Below are 18861 nucleotides of genomic sequence, written 5' to 3'. Positions count from 1 at the left end.
CTTTCAGTTTTTTATTTTTTTTCATCTGTAGGTAAGGAAGCTGGATTTGATTAGTGCTTCTCAATTTTAAACCACGCCTCCTTTGATAATCACAGTAAGTTCACATCTCCTTTACTTGAAATGCAAAATAAATTTAACATCAAAAGTAAAAAAATTAAAAGGAAAGGTAAAATACGATTTTATTTTCAAACTGATCCTGCTGCTCATTTTTTTTTCCTGAGGCTCATTTTACTACTGCCTATCCTCCACACACACATACTCTGTAAACTGGACTAGGGGATTTCTCAGGTCTTGCCAAACTTAAAATACAAGTTCTGCATATAAGGCAAAAGAATTATCCTCAAGTATATTTGTTCTGATTTAATTTGGAGCATTTCACTGTTCTGAATGGCCCATACAATTTTAACAAAGATACAAAAATAAAACAAAATAACAAATATGGAAGTAAAAATTCACATTTAGCCTTTTAGGTGAAGGAGGCCTGCCCAGGAGAAGACTATCAAAACTGTTTTTAAGAATCTGGTAATCAGGGGGGCACCTGGGTGGCTCAGTGGGTTAAGCCTCTGCCTTCGGCTCAGGTCATTATCTCAGGGTCCTGGGATCGAGTCCCGCATCGAGCTCTCTGCACAGTGGGGAGCCTGCTTCCCCCTCTCTCTCTGCCTGACTCTCTGCCTACTTGTGATCTCTGTCTGTCGAATAAAGTCGAATAAAGAAAAATCTCTAAAACCAAACAAACAAACAAAAAAAGAATCTGGTAATCAGGGCACCTGGATGGCTCAGTCATTAAGTGTCTGCTTCAGCTTAGGTCATGAAACCAGGGTCCTTGGGCTCGGGTCATGAAACCAGGGTCCTTGGGATCGAGCCCCTCATTGGGCTCCCTGCTCAGTCGGAAGCCTGCTTCTCTCCCTCTCCCACTCCCTCTACTTCTGTTTCCTCTCTCACTCTCTGTCAAATAAACAAATAAAATATTTTAAAATAAAAAAAAATTTAAAAATAAAAAAGAATCTGGTAATCTTCCATTGGGTACATGATAAACACAGGATAAATCAACAGCCACAGGGTTTAACAATGCTATTTAAAGAACCGGCACCTGCTTCCTAAGTCACACTGTATGAAACAGGAGCTTCCACCATTGCTGAGCAAATCAGCTTAAGCTCACAGAAGTAACAAACTCAAATCTGATTTAAGGAGAGACTATATAATGCTTGGGAAGTACAGCAGAAGGTCTCGGTGGAGATGAATGGATATATTATCAGAATAATCTGACTATAAACCCAAAAGTCTGTGGCAGTGAGCCGATTCCTCAATACTACCTGAACTTGTTTTCCACTTCTGCACAAGGACACCATCAATTTACCTGCTCTAGTGATCTCAAAGTAACATTAGTAAAATTCTATCCGCTAATACAGGGGAAAGCTCTTAACTGCACAAATTCTTTTCCCAATATTCTTCTGGAATTCAGTTTAGGAAAGATGATGTTTTAAGCTCTTCTTCCCTTCCATTCTCATGATGGTTGTTACATTCGAATTTCATTCCATTATTTAATAACTGCCACTGTGATTGAATGGCTATCTCTCTACCAAGAAGACTAGACTATGGGTTCCACAAGGCAGAGCTCATGCCTTACTCAATTTGATATTCCCCAACAACCTAGTTTAGAACACAGATGTGATAAACGAAACTCAGTTTAGTACAAAGGAATATACTATATATCTTACAACAACATGTTAATATTCCCCCCTTCAATTATTTTAGAATGTTCCTTTGATATTTGAAGGTAATTTTTGAAATCTAGCAACATAACAAAATAGATAGTTTAAAGTCATGCCCATTGATCACGTAAATTTCAGTTAATGTTATTAAAATGACATAATAAAACACAAAGAAATCGCACCTCTTTATGATCTTCTACAACAGTCAAGATAGTATCAATAGTATGTAAAATTCCCATAGCCATTACTGTTTTGTCTTCAATTTCTTCATATTCATCACTTTGAAGAACTTTGCCAAATATCTCAGCCTACGAACATAACATATACACATTCAAAAATCAGTACTGTTATACTACCCCTTGCTGTTGTTATAAGTTAATAAAAGGGCAGTGGCACTCATCTAGGTATCAGCCTTGCTCACACTTAAGTTACACACATTGCTGAGTAAATCAATGATAGAAATTGTCATGTTTTAAATATGGACATTTTTTTCCTTAACTAATCACTAGAGTGGAATATACATTAGTTACAACAATTAGATAGCTATTTTTTAACTTCTGGTTATCATTAAACAAATAAACCCAAAGTCTATGAAAAGTGAAATCTAGCAATACTCAAATGAAAAATTTAATAGAAGGTAAAAGACAAAATCAAGAGATCACTAGGAAAATGAAACAAAAAAGACAGACAGACATGGAAGACAGGAGAAAAAAGGTAGGAAAATTAAAGACTCAGTCCTGACCCAATATTCCGTATCAGACTTATAGAACAGGGAAAAAAAAAATGGTAGGGAGAAATTAACCAAATAAGTAATTCAAGAAATTGCCCAAAACTGAAAGAAATGAGATTCCAGATTCAAGCTCAGAAAGTGAATATTTAGAAGGCCCCTATCAAAGCACATCATTATAAAATCTCAGAATATTACAGATGAAATAATCTCAATGTTATTAGATTTAAGTCTAATTAACTACAGAAACTAACAACTGTCAGAATTATTAGAGCAAACACTTTTATATTAACATTTCAAATGCTTATAAAACTAAATTCCAAATTTTGGAATTTAATTTATTCAGATAAGTCAAAGCTTTAATTTTTATTATTCAAGGCTGAATTTACATTCAAACTAACATAAACCTCTGCCCATTCTTACCAAATGTTGGGTCATATCAACAGCAATTGAAGCTACTTCTTGACTATATTCACATATCATCTTCTGGATGACATTAGTAACATCATCATTTTCGGTCTCTCTAACAATGTGCAACAGCTCCTGCATGATAGGCCTTACGTGTGGCTTCATATATTCCTTAGCTAATGCAATAAAACAAACAAAAATCAGTAAACACTTAGGCATTCACAAGTGGTTAAAGGAATTAACGTGGTCACAAGGTAAAGTGACATAGGCTAATAGATTCTTGGCAGATACTTGCTCTATGGTAAATAAGACACAAAGCTATACCAAAACGATCTTCACCAATATATCCATCTCCCTGTAAGTAATCAGGAGTAATCAATCCTACACATGGGAAAGAACTGTCCTACCCAAAATGCCAAGAACCTTCACTGAGAAATGCTAATTATACAAATGCTCTATCACCAGCATGACTTATAGGACATATATATGACATCAAGATACAAGCATAAAAAAATCATGTAGAGGGAACCTGGGTGGCTCAGTGGGTTAAAGCCTCTGCCTTCGGCTCGGGTCGTGATCCCAGGGTCCTGGGATCGAGTCCCGCATCGGGCTCTCTGCTCAGCGGGGAGCCTGCTTCCTCCTCTCTCTCTGCCTGCCTCTCTGCCTACTTGTGATCTCTGTCTGTCAAATAAATAAATAAAATCTTTAAAAAAAAATCATGTAGATAAAAACTATGCCCAATATTGATGGCGCCCATTCCCCACCACATATCCTTGTACAATGTTCACTGAAACACTGCTGAATGAAAGTAAACTAGGCTCATGTTCTTCATAAAACTGAATTTACTTCCAAAGGTTTACCTGAACTTTAAATGATAGTCTTCTAAACAAACGATTTATCTGTGTTATCACTCACTAAAAATACCACTTGCTACTTTCGGAACTAGTAGAATCACAGAATCCTAGAGTGGAAAGGAGTCCTGAGGCCATCTAGTCCAAACCCCTGATTAAATATATGGCTATCTAACCCTTGACACAGCAACCTAGTAGCACAATCAAAACTAGACACCAGGTCTCTTGATTCCCTGTCTACCCCAGGGCCCAACGGTTACCAACTTATTTCCTAATCTAAAACTTTTCTGGAAACCAGTCAATAGGAACTCCTAAAAAGAGGAAGAATAAACTCCTATGAAATTTTGAAGGGGCAGAGGTTCAGAAATCTAAACCCTGAACCTTAAGACACAGAGAATCATCCTTATTAGAGAAGTAAGTAAAGCAACTATTTGAGAAGACGATGTAAAAATAAAAATAGAATAAACTTTCTAAAAGGTATTTTTGGCTTTACCTTGTGTCTGGTTAGAAATTAATGACTGGAGAGCAAGGGCAGCTTCAACTTTGACAGGCATCTCCTTATCTTCAATCAGGCTCTTCTTTGCCAGTTCAACTGCATTTCTTAGATTAAGCTCATTATGAAACTTCAGAGAACTGAATGCATGAAGTACCCAGCAGGACTATGTTAGAAGAAGAAGTTAAGTAGGGAACTATCAGGATTATGGCATTCTATAATAAAATCATGCATAAAGGAACTTCTTATTAAGTAAAATATTGTTCACTCTACCAAGTACTATTTGTTTTGGGAGGGTAGCATATTAGCCTCAGTTGCTGACTTCTGGATCTCCCATTTTTTTATTTAAAAAGGCAGTTTTGTAACTTCTAAAATTATCTGTATGTATTTTTCACAAGGAAAAGAAAATGGAACCAAATTGAAGTGTCTCTGAAAAAAGAAATCCTGTTCAAGGTTAATAAATACTATGATTCATAATTAATTTGTTATTTAGTTACATGTAAGAGCTACTACAAACCAATGTTTGACTTTCGTTTGCTGGCCTTCACAGCAAACAAATGAAACATTATTTTCCCTTACTAGCATCAGGACTTAGCAAGCTTCCTTTTTTTCTTTTTTCTTTTTTTTTTTTTTTTTTTTTGCTCATATAAGGTATGAAGAATTTTAAACCTTCTAGAGGTTACCAAATTTTAAACCATTAGACCACAGAATCCTATTATTATTTTAATTCTCTATATACAAAAAAACACACAAGTAATGGTAATTTGAATCACCAAAGACTTTTTAGCAAGAGAGTTACAATTCATACAGCTGTCAAAGACAACAGCTTACCTATAAAAACACTTGTAAGCCCTCTGCACCTCTAATCTACATGTGCCCAAATACTTCTCCAGTGAACATTACCTTCTGTTTATAAAATGCTTTAGTGTGTAAGACATTGTTAACATATGTTCTTTATAGCAAGACATTTTTTGTTTTGATGTACTTATAAAGATAAATACTAGGCTCTTGAATTAATGTTCTATTTTTATTTCGCCATAAAAGATATTGATTTTAGAAGTAATATACACTTAGAACATGAATAAGTTTACATGGATTATTATTTTCTCCATTTTCCTAAGGCATATATATCAACCTAATATACGATTTATACTAATCAAGTTTTTAACCAAACTAGAATGTCATGCTGTTTTAGGTACTAAAAATTAATCAGTCTACGAATTTACATTGTATTACTGCTGTAACATCATCCCTCTCCCTGCATGTGTTACAAATGCAGCAAGTAGGGCTAGGGTGAAAATTTAAAGCAACTGGAATTAAAATCCATAAATCCATTATTTACTAGCTTGTTTTTTATTCAGCTTAGGTGAACACAAGGGACATTCTAATTGACTTCATTTTATCCAAAAACATTTTTAAAATTTATTTATTTTTTTTAATAATCTCTACACCCACAGTGGGGCTCGAACTCATGATCCCTATGTGACTCCAAGATCAAGTCGCATACTCTTCCAACTGAGCTAGCTAGGCACCCCTCAAATGAACACTTTAAGATACATAATGGAAATATGGAAAACTTACTCTAGCTCGAAGGTATCCCAGGTTAGACAACAGTAATGGAAATACATGGTTCTGCAGTAACAACTCCATTTGGTCCTTGAATAAACTCTTCTGTAAGGAAATAGAAATGAAGTTTAAACTTAGCGATGCATTTTCATATAAAAATCACAACTGAATAAAGTATGTTTATTATGACTTATGCTTAATATACTTCTATGTACAATTTTATAAAATTATTTGACCTACATATCATGTGTTTTAAAATGAGACAGAAACAGTACCTTACATATAATTTGATACCGACTGATTTTTTTTTTTTTTAAGATTTTATTTATTTGAGAGAGAGCAAGAGAGGGGCGAGGGGCAGAGGGAGAAGCCGACTCCCTGCTGAGCAGAGGGCCTGATGTGGGACTTGATCCTGGGACTCCAGGATCATGACCTGAGCTGAAGGCAGTTGCTTAACCAACTGAGCCACCCAGGTGCCCATGGACTGATTTTTGTAGAAACAAATAACACTAGTCATTTTGTATCCTTTTCTCATATGGCAACAGTTTCACACAGAAAAACTGACAAAAGAGAGATTTTCTTTTCAAATAAAGAAACAGGTGACAGAAAAAAGGATGTTTACAGTCAACTCAATTATGCAGAAGCAGTCACAAGTTTTAAATTATTCACTACTTTCATATTCTCTCATTTGACTGTGCTTAAATTAAGTAAATTGTATTATGAGTAGCTTGACCTTCAATAAAATATCAGCCAGGGAACCAATCACATGCAGGGCTCCATCTTTCTTCCTTGGATCAAAGTTCGGGTCTGTTAGGATTTGATAACAAAATGCCATCATTTTTGGCAACACCTAGAGAAACAGAGGAATCCATTTTAGTCTATGTGAGCTTTCACTGTCTTACTACTACAGTGTTAAGTGTGATACACAAATTTTTAAAACTGAAGCCATTTTATTGTGTTTTATCAAGCAATTATAATTAAGAAAGCAACCCTTTTCCCTAACTAGAACAGGAAAATATTCAAGTGTTAGATTAAAACAAATAATAGAATTTTTTTCAAATAGTAGGGGTATAACTAGTGTCAAAGCAACATAGTCGAGCTTTCAACTTAGGATTTAGAAAGAGTAACTGTATACCTCTTTTCTTTTCTTTGCAGCAGTATACAAGAGAGTCTGGGCTGCTGTGGTGGGAGAAGCATAATCTTCAAAAATATCTAAGATTTTAAAAGGTTAAACCACATTAGTAAAAATACAATTTCTTATTAAAGACTTTAAACCCAATAGAGCACTACTCCAAAACAAAAAAATAAAAAGTGCCCACATACGACCCTGGTTTACAGCATAAAAAAGCTAAGGATATATCATCAGTGCTCCCATGCACAATAATTATTTATCAATCTCTATATGTTGTCCTTTTAAACAATCATATTAAAGAGAATGATATATATTAGGCATATCTATTTCACTCAGACAAAAATTTATTTAGTGCTTGTTATGTGCCAGGCACTGCTCTAGACTCTGGGGATATAAAGATCACACAAAAAGGGTTCTCACAGAACTCACAAGGTAAGAGAAAGAAACAGATTATACACACACACACACACACACAACAGGTACAATAGGGTAAGGAAGAAGAGAGTGAGGTTATAGAAGAGAGTGAGGTTATATGGAGTGCTAGTTTAAATATGGTGTCAGGGAAAGCCTCTTTAATTCTCTGCTGGGGTAACACTTGAGCAGAAACTGAATGAAAGAGGGAAAAAACTCTACATGGAGATCTAAAGATAGAGCTTTCCAAACAAAGGAAACTGCAAGTGTAAAAGCCTTGGGGGACTACTAGGTCAGTGCTTGGCTGTATCAACAGGCAGATTCAGCAGTATTCAACGGGTATTTCTGAATATGTAACACACCACTTTTAAAACACACCACTAAACATCACGAAAATTTCCACAAATTTCAGAACAGGCAAGTATTTGGAAAGTATCTCGTATCATATGTCCATGTTTAAGTATAAAAATAAGACCGAATCTAAGTCTTTACCAACATATAAAACACAAATGTAATAATACTAATAACTAACGGGTACTGCGGGCCAGACACTATACTCATGAGACTACCTACTGCGCCCAGCACTTACTCTTTGGCAGGCACTCTGCTAAGATTTTATAAGCATCGAATATTCTACTCTAAGCAGTTAAAGAAGTTAGTATACATGTATTATCCCACGTAATCCTCCCAAGACTATTAATATTGCTGATTTTATAGTTGAAAATAGTGCATCTTAGAGAGGCTAAGTAACTTGCCCACAGACACACAGTGAGTAAGTGACCAAGACAAAATTGCACCCACACTATCTCAACATCAAGAGCCTGTGCTCTCATAGTTTTTACCAAATCTAAAAACATTATTAATGTCAACGCATCTAGGTAAGAATACCTTGTTCAATAAATAACTGTAAATGACAAAAATATAAAAAGAAAACTACATAACCATGTAACTGTTCTTCCCTACAGTTATCCAAAAGGAAAATATACATATCGAATAGTAGGCGCTATATCCTAGTCCACAAAAGAAAATGATTTTTTTCAAAAAAGCATTTGAGTTCATCTTGAATTATCCATATTCTCTTTAATCAATAAAATGTAAATTCTGTCAATCAACACTCACAGCTCTTTATTATTATATTTTTGAAAACTGAGATACAGGGTTTTGGAGGGGAGGGGCCTGGGGGTAGGTGAGCCTGGTAGTGGGTATTGTGGAGGGCACAGATTGCACGGAGCACTGGGTGTGGTACATAAACAATGAATTCTAGAACACTGAAAAGAAATTTTTAAAAAATAAATAAAAATTTTTTTAAAACCTGAGATACTATCCTATTTTACATAAACAGTAAGTGAAATAATGGTAGCTTTCTGAACACTAAACAAATACTCTGGCTGTTACAAAAACACAGAGGTATTATAGAAAAACTAAACACTAAAAGAATGCCTTGAGAACAGACGAAAGACTGGCTAATCAAAACAAAAGGCATTAGGAAGGGGAAATAATAAATCATGCATATGTGAAATGATTTTCAAAAGGAACAGTAGAAGGTAGGTATAAGGCAGATGGTAAATACTGTTTCTCCTTCATTTGCCTCTGTGGTACTTGTCCCCAAGAGAAGAGGCACTCCCTTGGTTACTGAACCAACTGATACTAAATCCAGAGCACTACAAAAACAACATAACCCAATCATCTAGCACCTCTACCAGCAGGCCTAACTCAAGTAGCCACAGACACCTGGCCCAACAAGGGAAAAGCACTGTGTTGTCACTATCTTCTATGTGCCTGGCGAAGTGCTAGTTTTATCAATTCTTTGCTCCAACATTGATGGAATGGCTACTAAAGCCAAGCACTAGCAGAGGAATGGAGAGGTGGAGAAGGGATGGAGAATGCAAAATAAAGCAAATAAACAAGATAAAGCCCCTCCCCTTAAAAAGTATGAAGTTGCAGGAGAAAGAGGTACACAAGTAACATTCTGCTATGTGAAATGCCTGAGTGTTCCAAGAAGCAATTAGTTCAGACTAGGGATAAAAGGGAATGAACTCAACCAATTTATACGGTTCACTAACTAAAGATCCAAATGAAAAGTTTCCTCCAGAGAACAGGGTCACGCAGTGATATTCTCACTCTCTGCTGTGGAATACTTAGCCACTAAAATTAAGAGGCATACTAAATTGGGGTGCTCCCGAAATATGTAGAAATCCAAATAATCTCCCAGACTAAGAACAACCCAATCTAGAAATGCATATCCCAAAAGGTACCAAAAGGGATGGTCTCTCCGGTTCAGCATCATAACAGGAAAAGTTGAAGATGGCTCCCTTACTGCTTCGGCACCCCCAAGAGGGATGAACAAGACATGCTAAGACCTCAAGTCCACTGGCTCAACAGAACATCAAACTCTCATGAGTTTCAGAGTTTATCAAGGCAGAACTTTCAGAATTTAACAAAGTAATGAAATCTGCTTAAAAATACAAATTTAGTTACAGTACTCTACATTTGCAGGAACTGGTGAGGAATAAAATCATCTCGATTACCAAATTTCATCCTTATGTACTCATATGGGTCTTCTTGCCACAGCTCTTCATCCTCATCTTTGTAACACATCACAGAAAAAATCACATCTTCGGAGATATTCTGAGAAGCAGCAAAACAAAACAACAAATGGGCTTTGGGCTATTCAAATGTGGAGAATACTAATAACATAGTTACTGACAGCCTTTATGATGTTAGTTTTCCAGACTGTTACATTAATCTTGTGGTAAGCTTGCATTGGCTGAGGGGAAAGCAGGAAAGCAAGAGCTGGGGGGAGCGGGGAGAAACAGTTAAACTTAAGATTGTTTTTAAACAATAAATGATTAAAAGTACAGGGAAAGAGATGAATGGAAATGCTGTTCTTTGAGGCAACAGCAGCGATAATAAAGTTTTTCTAACAAATCAATATTAAACACACCTTAATTCTTTAAGGAATAAAAATAAATATCAAGCCAAGGTTATATTGTGAACATTTTTACATTTCCATTTTTGGCCATAAATGTCAATGAACCAGCAATATTAAAATTTCTTTTCCTCTTCCATTTTCAAAAAAATTTCCTACTCTAGAAACGTAGATTTCAGTGAGGGAAAAAAAATGGTATCTAATAGCCTCTGTGTACACGGCTGCTAAAGCTCTACTAAGCCTGTTTGTGCTTTAACAACTACAAATGTAAAAATAGAATCATCTCTTCTCACTTTTTCCAAATTAAATTCTAGGAAAAAAAATTCAACCGAGGGATTGGACTTTTCTTATTCCTACATTTCAGCATTGTAAAATACACGGCCATAGGCATTAAGAAAAAAAATCCACTCTTAATTTGTAACAACATAGTACATAAAATAAAATTGGTATCTTTATTAATGGCAAAGAAACTACCACTATTTGATCCAGGGGATTAGACGATTATTATTAAGATGTCCAAAGAAAATAATACAAAAATATTATATTTATAAGACCAGCAATAAGGTAACACTAAACAAATTGTTTTTGTCTATTGTTTGGTGTCTATCCTGGACAAAGGCAAAGTAAAAGAATTTATTTTCCTTTTTAGATACTATCATAGAGATTATAGAATTTAAGAAATTTTAGTTTGAGAGGAAAAAAAAATTCAGTTCTTAACCTCTTTGAGTTACCCAAAATTATCTATATGCAAATAAGAATTTATTTATTAATGGGCAATAATCTTCATCTTCATTTGTTCTTTAATTAAACAATGATGCTGAATTCTATCTTTAAGTAAACAACTGATACAAAAACAGAAAACTTCTAACTTAATCCCCAAAGAGAGATAAAAATCTTGTTATACAAAAGAAAATGATCTTGTTTCATTTGCTGCAAAACAATAATAACTTAGTAGAGCCTTGGTGACTCTTTTCAAAATGTTATCACATAAAATGCCACATGTGAGCCTAGCAACCTTTAGATAATAAGGATAGAAAAATATTACCTGACTAAACAGAAGGGAAACTGAGGCTGAATGAGACTCCAAGCAAGACCAATTGAATCCAGGTCTTACAACTCATTAAACTTGTAGGTCTCACTCTTCTCAAATACTTAAATTTCGAAGCCCATCATATCAGATATAAAACTGCATGCATTTGAAATTAGTCATGGAAATAAAAATATATTAAATATATAATACAGGATTTGTAGCTTACCTTGTCTGGAGAACCTAACTTAACCACAGGAAAATCTTGGAGAGCAATTCCCTGACACTAACCTGTATGTGTGGCTTCATCTGCTTCCAGGTGACAGAATGAACAATCCCTTGATTAAGATAGTTGAATGCTTGTTGAAGAACACGGGGGGCTACATACTCTTTCTGTCTATATTGGTCTAAAATTTTTAGTAGTACCTACAGGAAAAGAGGGGAAAAAAGTTCAGGAGAACATAAATAATTTAAAGGTTAAGGGGAGGGGCATTTTAGGTATGACATAAAACCCAGAATCCATAGAGATTTAAAAAAAAAACAAAACAGATTTTTGGAGGAAATCAACATCTTGCGAGAAAACTCACAGACAGTTTTAATTATTAGATAGGTCCACGTTATATTGAACTGAAGGGTGTCTCACTGTAATTCCCAGCCACTTGTCCTGCTTCTAGCCAACTTTATCAAAGTTGTCAGAAGTCCTGCCATCACCTCGATGCCCTGTCTGCGATGCGAGCTACAAGAGGATGCTACTGCACACAGTTCTTCCTAAGACCACTGTGGCCTCTATAGGGTGGAGGTAGTGGGAGAGGAGAAACAGCTAAGAGGAGAATAGTTTTCGTAAGAGAACAATTTTTAAATACTAGGAATATATAGGAACAAATGGGTTAGACATGGATGAAAGGCCATGAAATCTGAAAGTGTACCTATGTACAACATACACACATTTAGATGGCACCAAAAAACTGGGCTGAGCACACTTCAAGAGGGCTTCAACTTTAGGATGCTTAATGAGTTTAACAGCCGTGGAAACAGCAGAAGACAGAGCTGACCCACTTCCTGATTATCCTAGTTTCCACAGAGAATGGCTGAACAGATCATTTTATTCACTAATTTTCACTAGTTCATTAACAGATCATTATTCACTAATTTTCCCCACCGACTGCCTTGTGAGCCAACAAAGTAATTTGTGAGAAAATTACAGCCATAGCTTTCCTGAATTGTTGCAAAGTACTTTCTTAGAAACGATCATCCATAAAAGGAAGTATTCCATCTATGATGACAGCACTGAAGTATTTAACTTGGTATCACTGACAATAAAAAAGACTAATATGCACAGATTTATACAAATCTAGAAACACCCTCTATACCGTTAATGGTCTTTACTATGTTTAATTAATCCTTGCTTCCTTGTTGCAGTCTGGAATAGTTATTAAACTTCATTTGTTGAAATATAAACAAAAATGGGACTTAAATGGCAATACAGGTCAACCAATCTTCACACCCAATGTCCTTTGTAGGCTTTGTTGGTTTTTTTTAAGATTTTTTATTTAGACAGAGACACAGCGAGAGAGGGAACACAGCCGGGGGAGTGGGAGAGGGAGAAGCAGGCCTCCTGCTGAGCAGGGAGCCCGATGCGGGGCTCAATCCCAGAATCCTGGGACTATGACCCAAGCTGAAGGCAGACGCTTAATGACTGAGCCAACCAGGCACCCCATGTACGTTTTAAATATTAATACCAACTTGGATTATTTCTCAAGAACTATTTTCACTGTACAAAATGGTTCCCAAACTTCCACAAAAATATGTGGTAAGTTCTCAGCCAAAGGTCTTAACTTCTGAACTCCATCCCTCTTGAAACAGATCAATTCATCACATAAATCTTCTGATATAAAAGCTTAGAACAAAGAGGAGAGGATCAAAGGAGTAGAGAGTAAGAAACCCATAAGAGGTCAGACAAACCACAGTGCCCAGACAAACAGACAAACCCAATCTAAGCACTGGGCACTGTGACATCAGAATCAACAAACTTAAAAGGTCTGAGTCTAGCATCTAGGAGTTTGGAAGGGCACTTCTTGTGGAAGCTGCCCTGGGATATCTGGTTCTAAAAGTGACTGCACTGTATTAGATTCCCAGAGCTGCCACTTCATCCCGTATTAATATATAATGTATTAATATGTTCACAGTCTACTTTTAAATGCATAGAAATGACTTAACTACTTTCTTTTTTGTTTAAAGACTTTATTTATTTATTTGAGAGAGAGGGAGTGTGTGCAAGAGAGAGCACGAGTTGGGGGAGAGGGGCAGAGAGAAAAGAAGCAGCAGACTCTCCACTGAGCAGGGAACCCGATGTGGGGCTCGATCCGGGGACTCCAGAATCATGACCTTAGCCCAAGGTAGACACTTAACCGACTGTGCCACCCCCGTGCCCCAACTTAACTACCTTTTTTTTTTTTTAAGATTTTATTTATTTATTTACAGACAGAGATCACAAGTAGGCAGAGAGGCAGGCGGGGGCGGGGGGGGGGGGAGCAGACTCCCTGCTGAGCAGAGAGCCCAATATGGGGCTCGATCCCAGGACCCTGGAATCATGACCTGAGCCAAAGGCAGAAGCTTTAACCCACTGAGCCACCCAGGCGCCCCCAACTTAACTACTTTCAATAATAACGGTCCTTCCATTTAAAAAGCATATTTTTATTACCTGCTGAATTCCCACCGCATAGGTTTTCAAAAAGAATTCAGAAAATTCAAAGTATTCTTTTGTGACATTTCCTGGGCTTCCATATCTTAAAATACAAAGAGAAAACGTTTAAATATTAAAAATTTTTTTTTAAAAACATGCTCACTAGTTTAAATACAGTCCCTTGCTGAAAGATCTATTTGGGCAGAAAACTAACACTTTCCCCTTTTCCACAATCCCCAAGATGAAATCATGATGACCTTGTACTTAGATTCTGGGCCATAATTAAAATTCCAAACTGAGGTTCCACCTACTTAACCAAGAGCTTCTAAAGGGCACATTTTACAAATAAAAACGTTATATCTGACTTTTTTTTTTTAATAAATGTTTCTATAATTCAATTTGACTAACTTTTCTATGGAGCTAGTAGCCATGCACCTTCTTGTACAATTTCTACAGATTTCCAATGAGCTAAACAAGGTCATTTCTCCATTCTTTTTCACAGAAGAACAGAAAGATCCAGAGAAGACTGTCCACATCATTATGATCTCAAAGCCAACTATCACAGTTAAGCCTACCTTAAAACAGAGGGTGACTTTTTTTTTTTGGCCCACTATGGCTTTTAAAGAAAAATAATGATTTGCTGTGGAGTTTCAAGGGACCCATCCAGTTTTATTACATCCAATACTGAAATATTGATCATAAGATCGTAGATCTGATGAACAGAATTACCGCTCAAAGAGACGAGCTACAATGTGCAGTGCCCATTTCTTACACTTCCACCAGACTAGTTCCGGTCTATCATCCTCATCGATCTGCAGAGTCTCCTAAGAGGACAGAAACACCCAGATTAAATTTCCGAATAAAAGGGTTTATTCAAACAACAAAAGGCAGAATAAATTTTTTTTATACATTAAGTAATATTACACATGAGTTAAATTGCAAATGCATATTCTTACTTATAGATTGCTACACAGGAATTAAACAAGCAAAGCAGGGGCACCTGGGTGGCTCATGGGTTAAGCCTCTGCCTTCGGCTCAGGTCATGATCCCAGGATCCTGGGATCGAGGCCCGCATCGCCCTCTCTGCTCAGCATGGAGCCTGCTTCCCCCTCTCTCTCTGCCTGTCTCTCTGCCTACTTGTGATCTCTCTCTCTCTCTGTCAAATAAATAAATAAAATCTTTTAAAAATTTGAAAAAAAAAATACACAAGCAAAGCAAATTTCAACTAACTAATGCTGTTGTTCATATTTATCTCCTATCTTCAAAAGGCCCAAATAGTGGGAAACAAAATACAAAACACCACATCCCTTGAGGAAACTCTGGGACAACAAAAAGGTTTTATATCTTGAATTGGGTAATAGTAACACAGGTGTATATTTGTCAAAATTCACTTATCTGTTCCCTAAGTTCTGTACATTTTGTATATATAGTAAACCTCAACATAATTTGTCCCAAGATATGGATAAAAGAAAGAATACTGCACACTTGAAGACAAACTTAAATTTTAAAATATGTAATTAAATTTAGTTATTTTGACTAGTTATTGAGTTAATTTGATAAGTGACATATAGCATCATTGTTATTACAGATAAAAATGAGACACCATCTTTAACCTGTCAAACTGGCAAACTTAGAATTTAATGTGACAGACTTTCTCAGTCCGTACTTATTAAAGTATAAGCCAGAGCAATGTTTCTCGAGAGCACTTTACAAGATCTGTCAAAGCCCTAAACACTTCTAGGAGTTTATCCAAAGAAAATAATCATGTATGTGCATAAAAATTTAACTACATCCTTATAGTTACACTAACATGCTAAAGCTACCTAATGTCCAACAAATGAAACACTCCATAAAAGTGACAGTACAAAAACATTCATAATCATAAAAAATATTCATAAGAGATTTTAAGTGAAAATTTCAAAACAGGACCTACAGATGCCATTGCTATAAATAAAATGTGGCTGTATATAGACCCAGAGGAAAAAAAAGGCCAAAAGAATAAATACCAAGTTTTAAAAATGGTTTTTATTATCTTTAGTAAGATTAAATATAGTTAATTAATTTTGCTTATCTGAACTTTATAAAAATGAATATGTATTACTATTTTTATTAAAATAGCAATTTTTTTCCAAACAGCAAGCCAGGATAATAAATCGGTCTACCACAAATATCCCAAACCCAAGTTTTCCCAATTTTTCTCAACAAGAAGCCCTTTCTTACAGGAGGAACCGTTCTGTCAATAATAGTTCGAAAGATCTCCATCCACGCGGTCATGGTTTGGTTATTCACTAGCTGCAGAGGCAACGCATACTGAAAACAGAAGAATATCATCATCAAACAATAATTCTTCCCCTCCAAAAGAGCCAGTAATTTCATCTATATTCAAAGGTTGAAATATATGAAATGGCTAACATTTGACCATGAAAATAGTAATTTCATATGGTTTAACCTAAAATTTAACTTAAAATAGCTCTATAAACATATGCAAATAAATTAAAATCTTGAAAATCTAGAAATATGTGAAATATACATGCCATGAATTGTTTCTCTGGGCCACTTGTTTAAATAAAAAAAAAAACTTTAATACAGTAAAATTTCATTAATTCAACATGAGACTCTAGAAAAGTGATTTTTCCCATTCCCATTTTCCCTCTTTGTGTGTCAAACTTTTCATTGTAACCACTTTTTTCCCAGGTTTATGAGATCCCATTGACATATAACATTGTGTGTGTGTAAGATATGCAATGTGATAATCACACACACACACACACACACACACACACACACACACACAGTGAAATGATCACTAAAATAAGGGCAACACCTCCCATAATTACATTTTTGTAGTGAGAACTCATTTTAACCACTTTAATGAAAATCTTTACCTCATAAACATTATCTTCAGTTACTTTCTCTACACTGCAGCATCATACACAACTACGTATTACTGTGGGTCTCCCTGCTACACTGTGAGTTACACTCCTGTAAGACACAGTGCTTCTGCGTCCATGCATTTCAAAACGTGCTACATGCTAAGGACATAATGACAAGTACGAGGCATAGTCTCTGTCTTCACAAAGCTTACACACTAGTTGGGGGAAACACACATATGAACAAGGAATTACAATATGGTATGATACACAACACAGACAAAAACAGTACAATATTGTTAAAGGCACACACAAGAAGATCGCCTCATCCAGGCTGGGAGTATCAGGGACATCTTTCTAGAAGCAACACACAAGCTAAGACCTGGAGAAAGAGCAAGAATTGGCCACCTATAAAGGACAAGAGCGTTCCAGACCGAATTTCAGAGGCTTGAATGACAGAGGGCGTGACCTATTCATGCAGCTGAAAAAATTCCAGCATGGCCGGAGTGTAAAGTACAAAGGTAAGAATGGTCAAAGATAAGGTGGAGATATGACGGGTTTATGGTCTATGTTAAAAAGTTCCCAGTTTAAGTGCAATGGGGAGTTGTTTGGGCTTGAGATAGGGAGCACAGGAAGAACAGATTCTGCGTTAGCGAGTGAGTGACGAGGAGTTCACTTCTGGACAAACTGAATTCTGAAGTATGTATGGACTATCCATGTGCCATGTACACAATAAACATTTAATAAATGCTACTTAGATAAAATCAATTCAATTGTATCATACTTTTTAAAACAAACTTTTCTGCCTCTTCCTGAATTACCAAACATTAACTTTTTACTTACATTATTATTTTATCATGCCCTTAAAGCTGCCTCAAGTTTTGCTTCCAGGATTCCCAGAGGGAGCATATTACTTTGGTAGCATATAATAGATCACCAAAATGATTAAAAATGTTGAGGCTCTGCACTGGTTTTTTAGATTCCGCCCTCTTAGGAAATCAAACAAAAGAAGAGGCTTTAGGAAAATTATTTCATGAGCCTCTGTCTTACTTCCGGAATCCTACTATGCTTCTTCTGATGGGAAAGGAAAGTCTAGACTCTGTATAAATGTGATATTACTGTATCTAACAGCAAAACATCTCACAGAATAAAAAATGTTTGCCTCTGAATAAAGTGACTGTCCTGAGGAAAACTTCTGAACAGTGCTTTAATAAAAAGCCAAAGGCACCATATATCTTCCTTCCCTATTACTTTTTAAAAAGGGGGGGAGGGGTAGAATATAGTTTCCTGGTATCCTAGCTTCTTCTCTCCTCAGATTTATTTCCTCCCCCTTTCCCTCTCCCTGCTAAGCTGGAAAAAAAAAAAAATTACCTCAAACCATCCCCTATTAAAAGTTTAAAAAATGGGGGTGCCTGGGTGGCTCAGTTGGTTAAGCGACTGCCTTTGGCTCAGGTCATGATCCCAGAGTCCTGGGATCGAGTCCCACATCGGGCTCCCAGCTCCATGGGGTGTCTGCTTCTCCCTCTGACCTCCCCTCTCATGCTCTCTCACTCTGCCTCTCTCTCTCTCAAATAAATAAATAAAATCTTTAAAAAAAAAAAAAAGTTTAAAAGATGAAGGGCGCCTGGGTGGTGCAGTCAGTTGAGTGTTCTACTCCAGCTTTCAAATCAGGTCTTGATCTCAGGGTGGTAAGATCAAGCCTCGCATCAGACTCCATGCTGAATGCGGAGCCTGCTTAAGATCCTCTCTCTCCCTCTCCCTCTTGCTCCTCCCCCTGCTCCCCCTCACTCTCTTTCCCTCTCTCTCTAAAATAAATAAATATTTTTTTAAAAGTTCAAAAGAGGAGTCTAAAAGTATAAATCTTTATGGAAGTGAAATATTCTGAAACACTACAAAGGTACTTGAGTGACATGAAGCCAAGAACAAAACCAAAGTCCTGGCTCTCTAGCTTGACAACACTACCCTCTTGCATGACTGATCTAGTAAAAAAGCATGTAATAGAGGTTTGACTCATTCGTCATCAAACACTTTATAGACTGACAAGTTATTCCT

At 36.3% G+C, this 18861-nt stretch overlaps 1 protein-coding gene across 2 annotated transcripts in view; it reads right to left on the bottom strand.

Moving 5' to 3' along the window:
* The window catches only part of IPO8 (importin 8), an 82844-nt gene that overhangs the window by 46743 nt on the left and 17240 nt on the right, over nt 1–18861 (bottom strand). For both annotated transcript variants that reach the window (XM_080809947.1, XM_080809948.1), the window contains 11 exons: nt 16160–16249; nt 14669–14763; nt 13958–14042; nt 11548–11682; nt 9829–9928; nt 6893–6969; nt 6491–6607; nt 5773–5862; nt 4192–4357; nt 2863–3023; nt 1895–2020 (listed from right to left, as the gene is read on the bottom strand). In XM_080809947.1, the coding sequence (XP_080666073.1) occupies nt 1895–2020; nt 2863–3023; nt 4192–4357; nt 5773–5862; nt 6491–6607; nt 6893–6969; nt 9829–9928; nt 11548–11682; nt 13958–14042; nt 14669–14763; nt 16160–16249 (1242 nt within the window). The remainder of the gene's footprint in view (nt 1–1894; nt 2021–2862; nt 3024–4191; nt 4358–5772; nt 5863–6490; nt 6608–6892; nt 6970–9828; nt 9929–11547; nt 11683–13957; nt 14043–14668; nt 14764–16159; nt 16250–18861) is intronic.

The sequence above is a fragment of the Martes martes genome, assembly GCF_963455335.1.
Source record: "Martes martes genome assembly, chromosome: 8".
Lineage (NCBI taxonomy): Eukaryota > Metazoa > Chordata > Mammalia > Carnivora > Mustelidae > Martes > Martes martes.
This window is presented reverse-complemented; position numbering and strand designations above follow the sequence as displayed.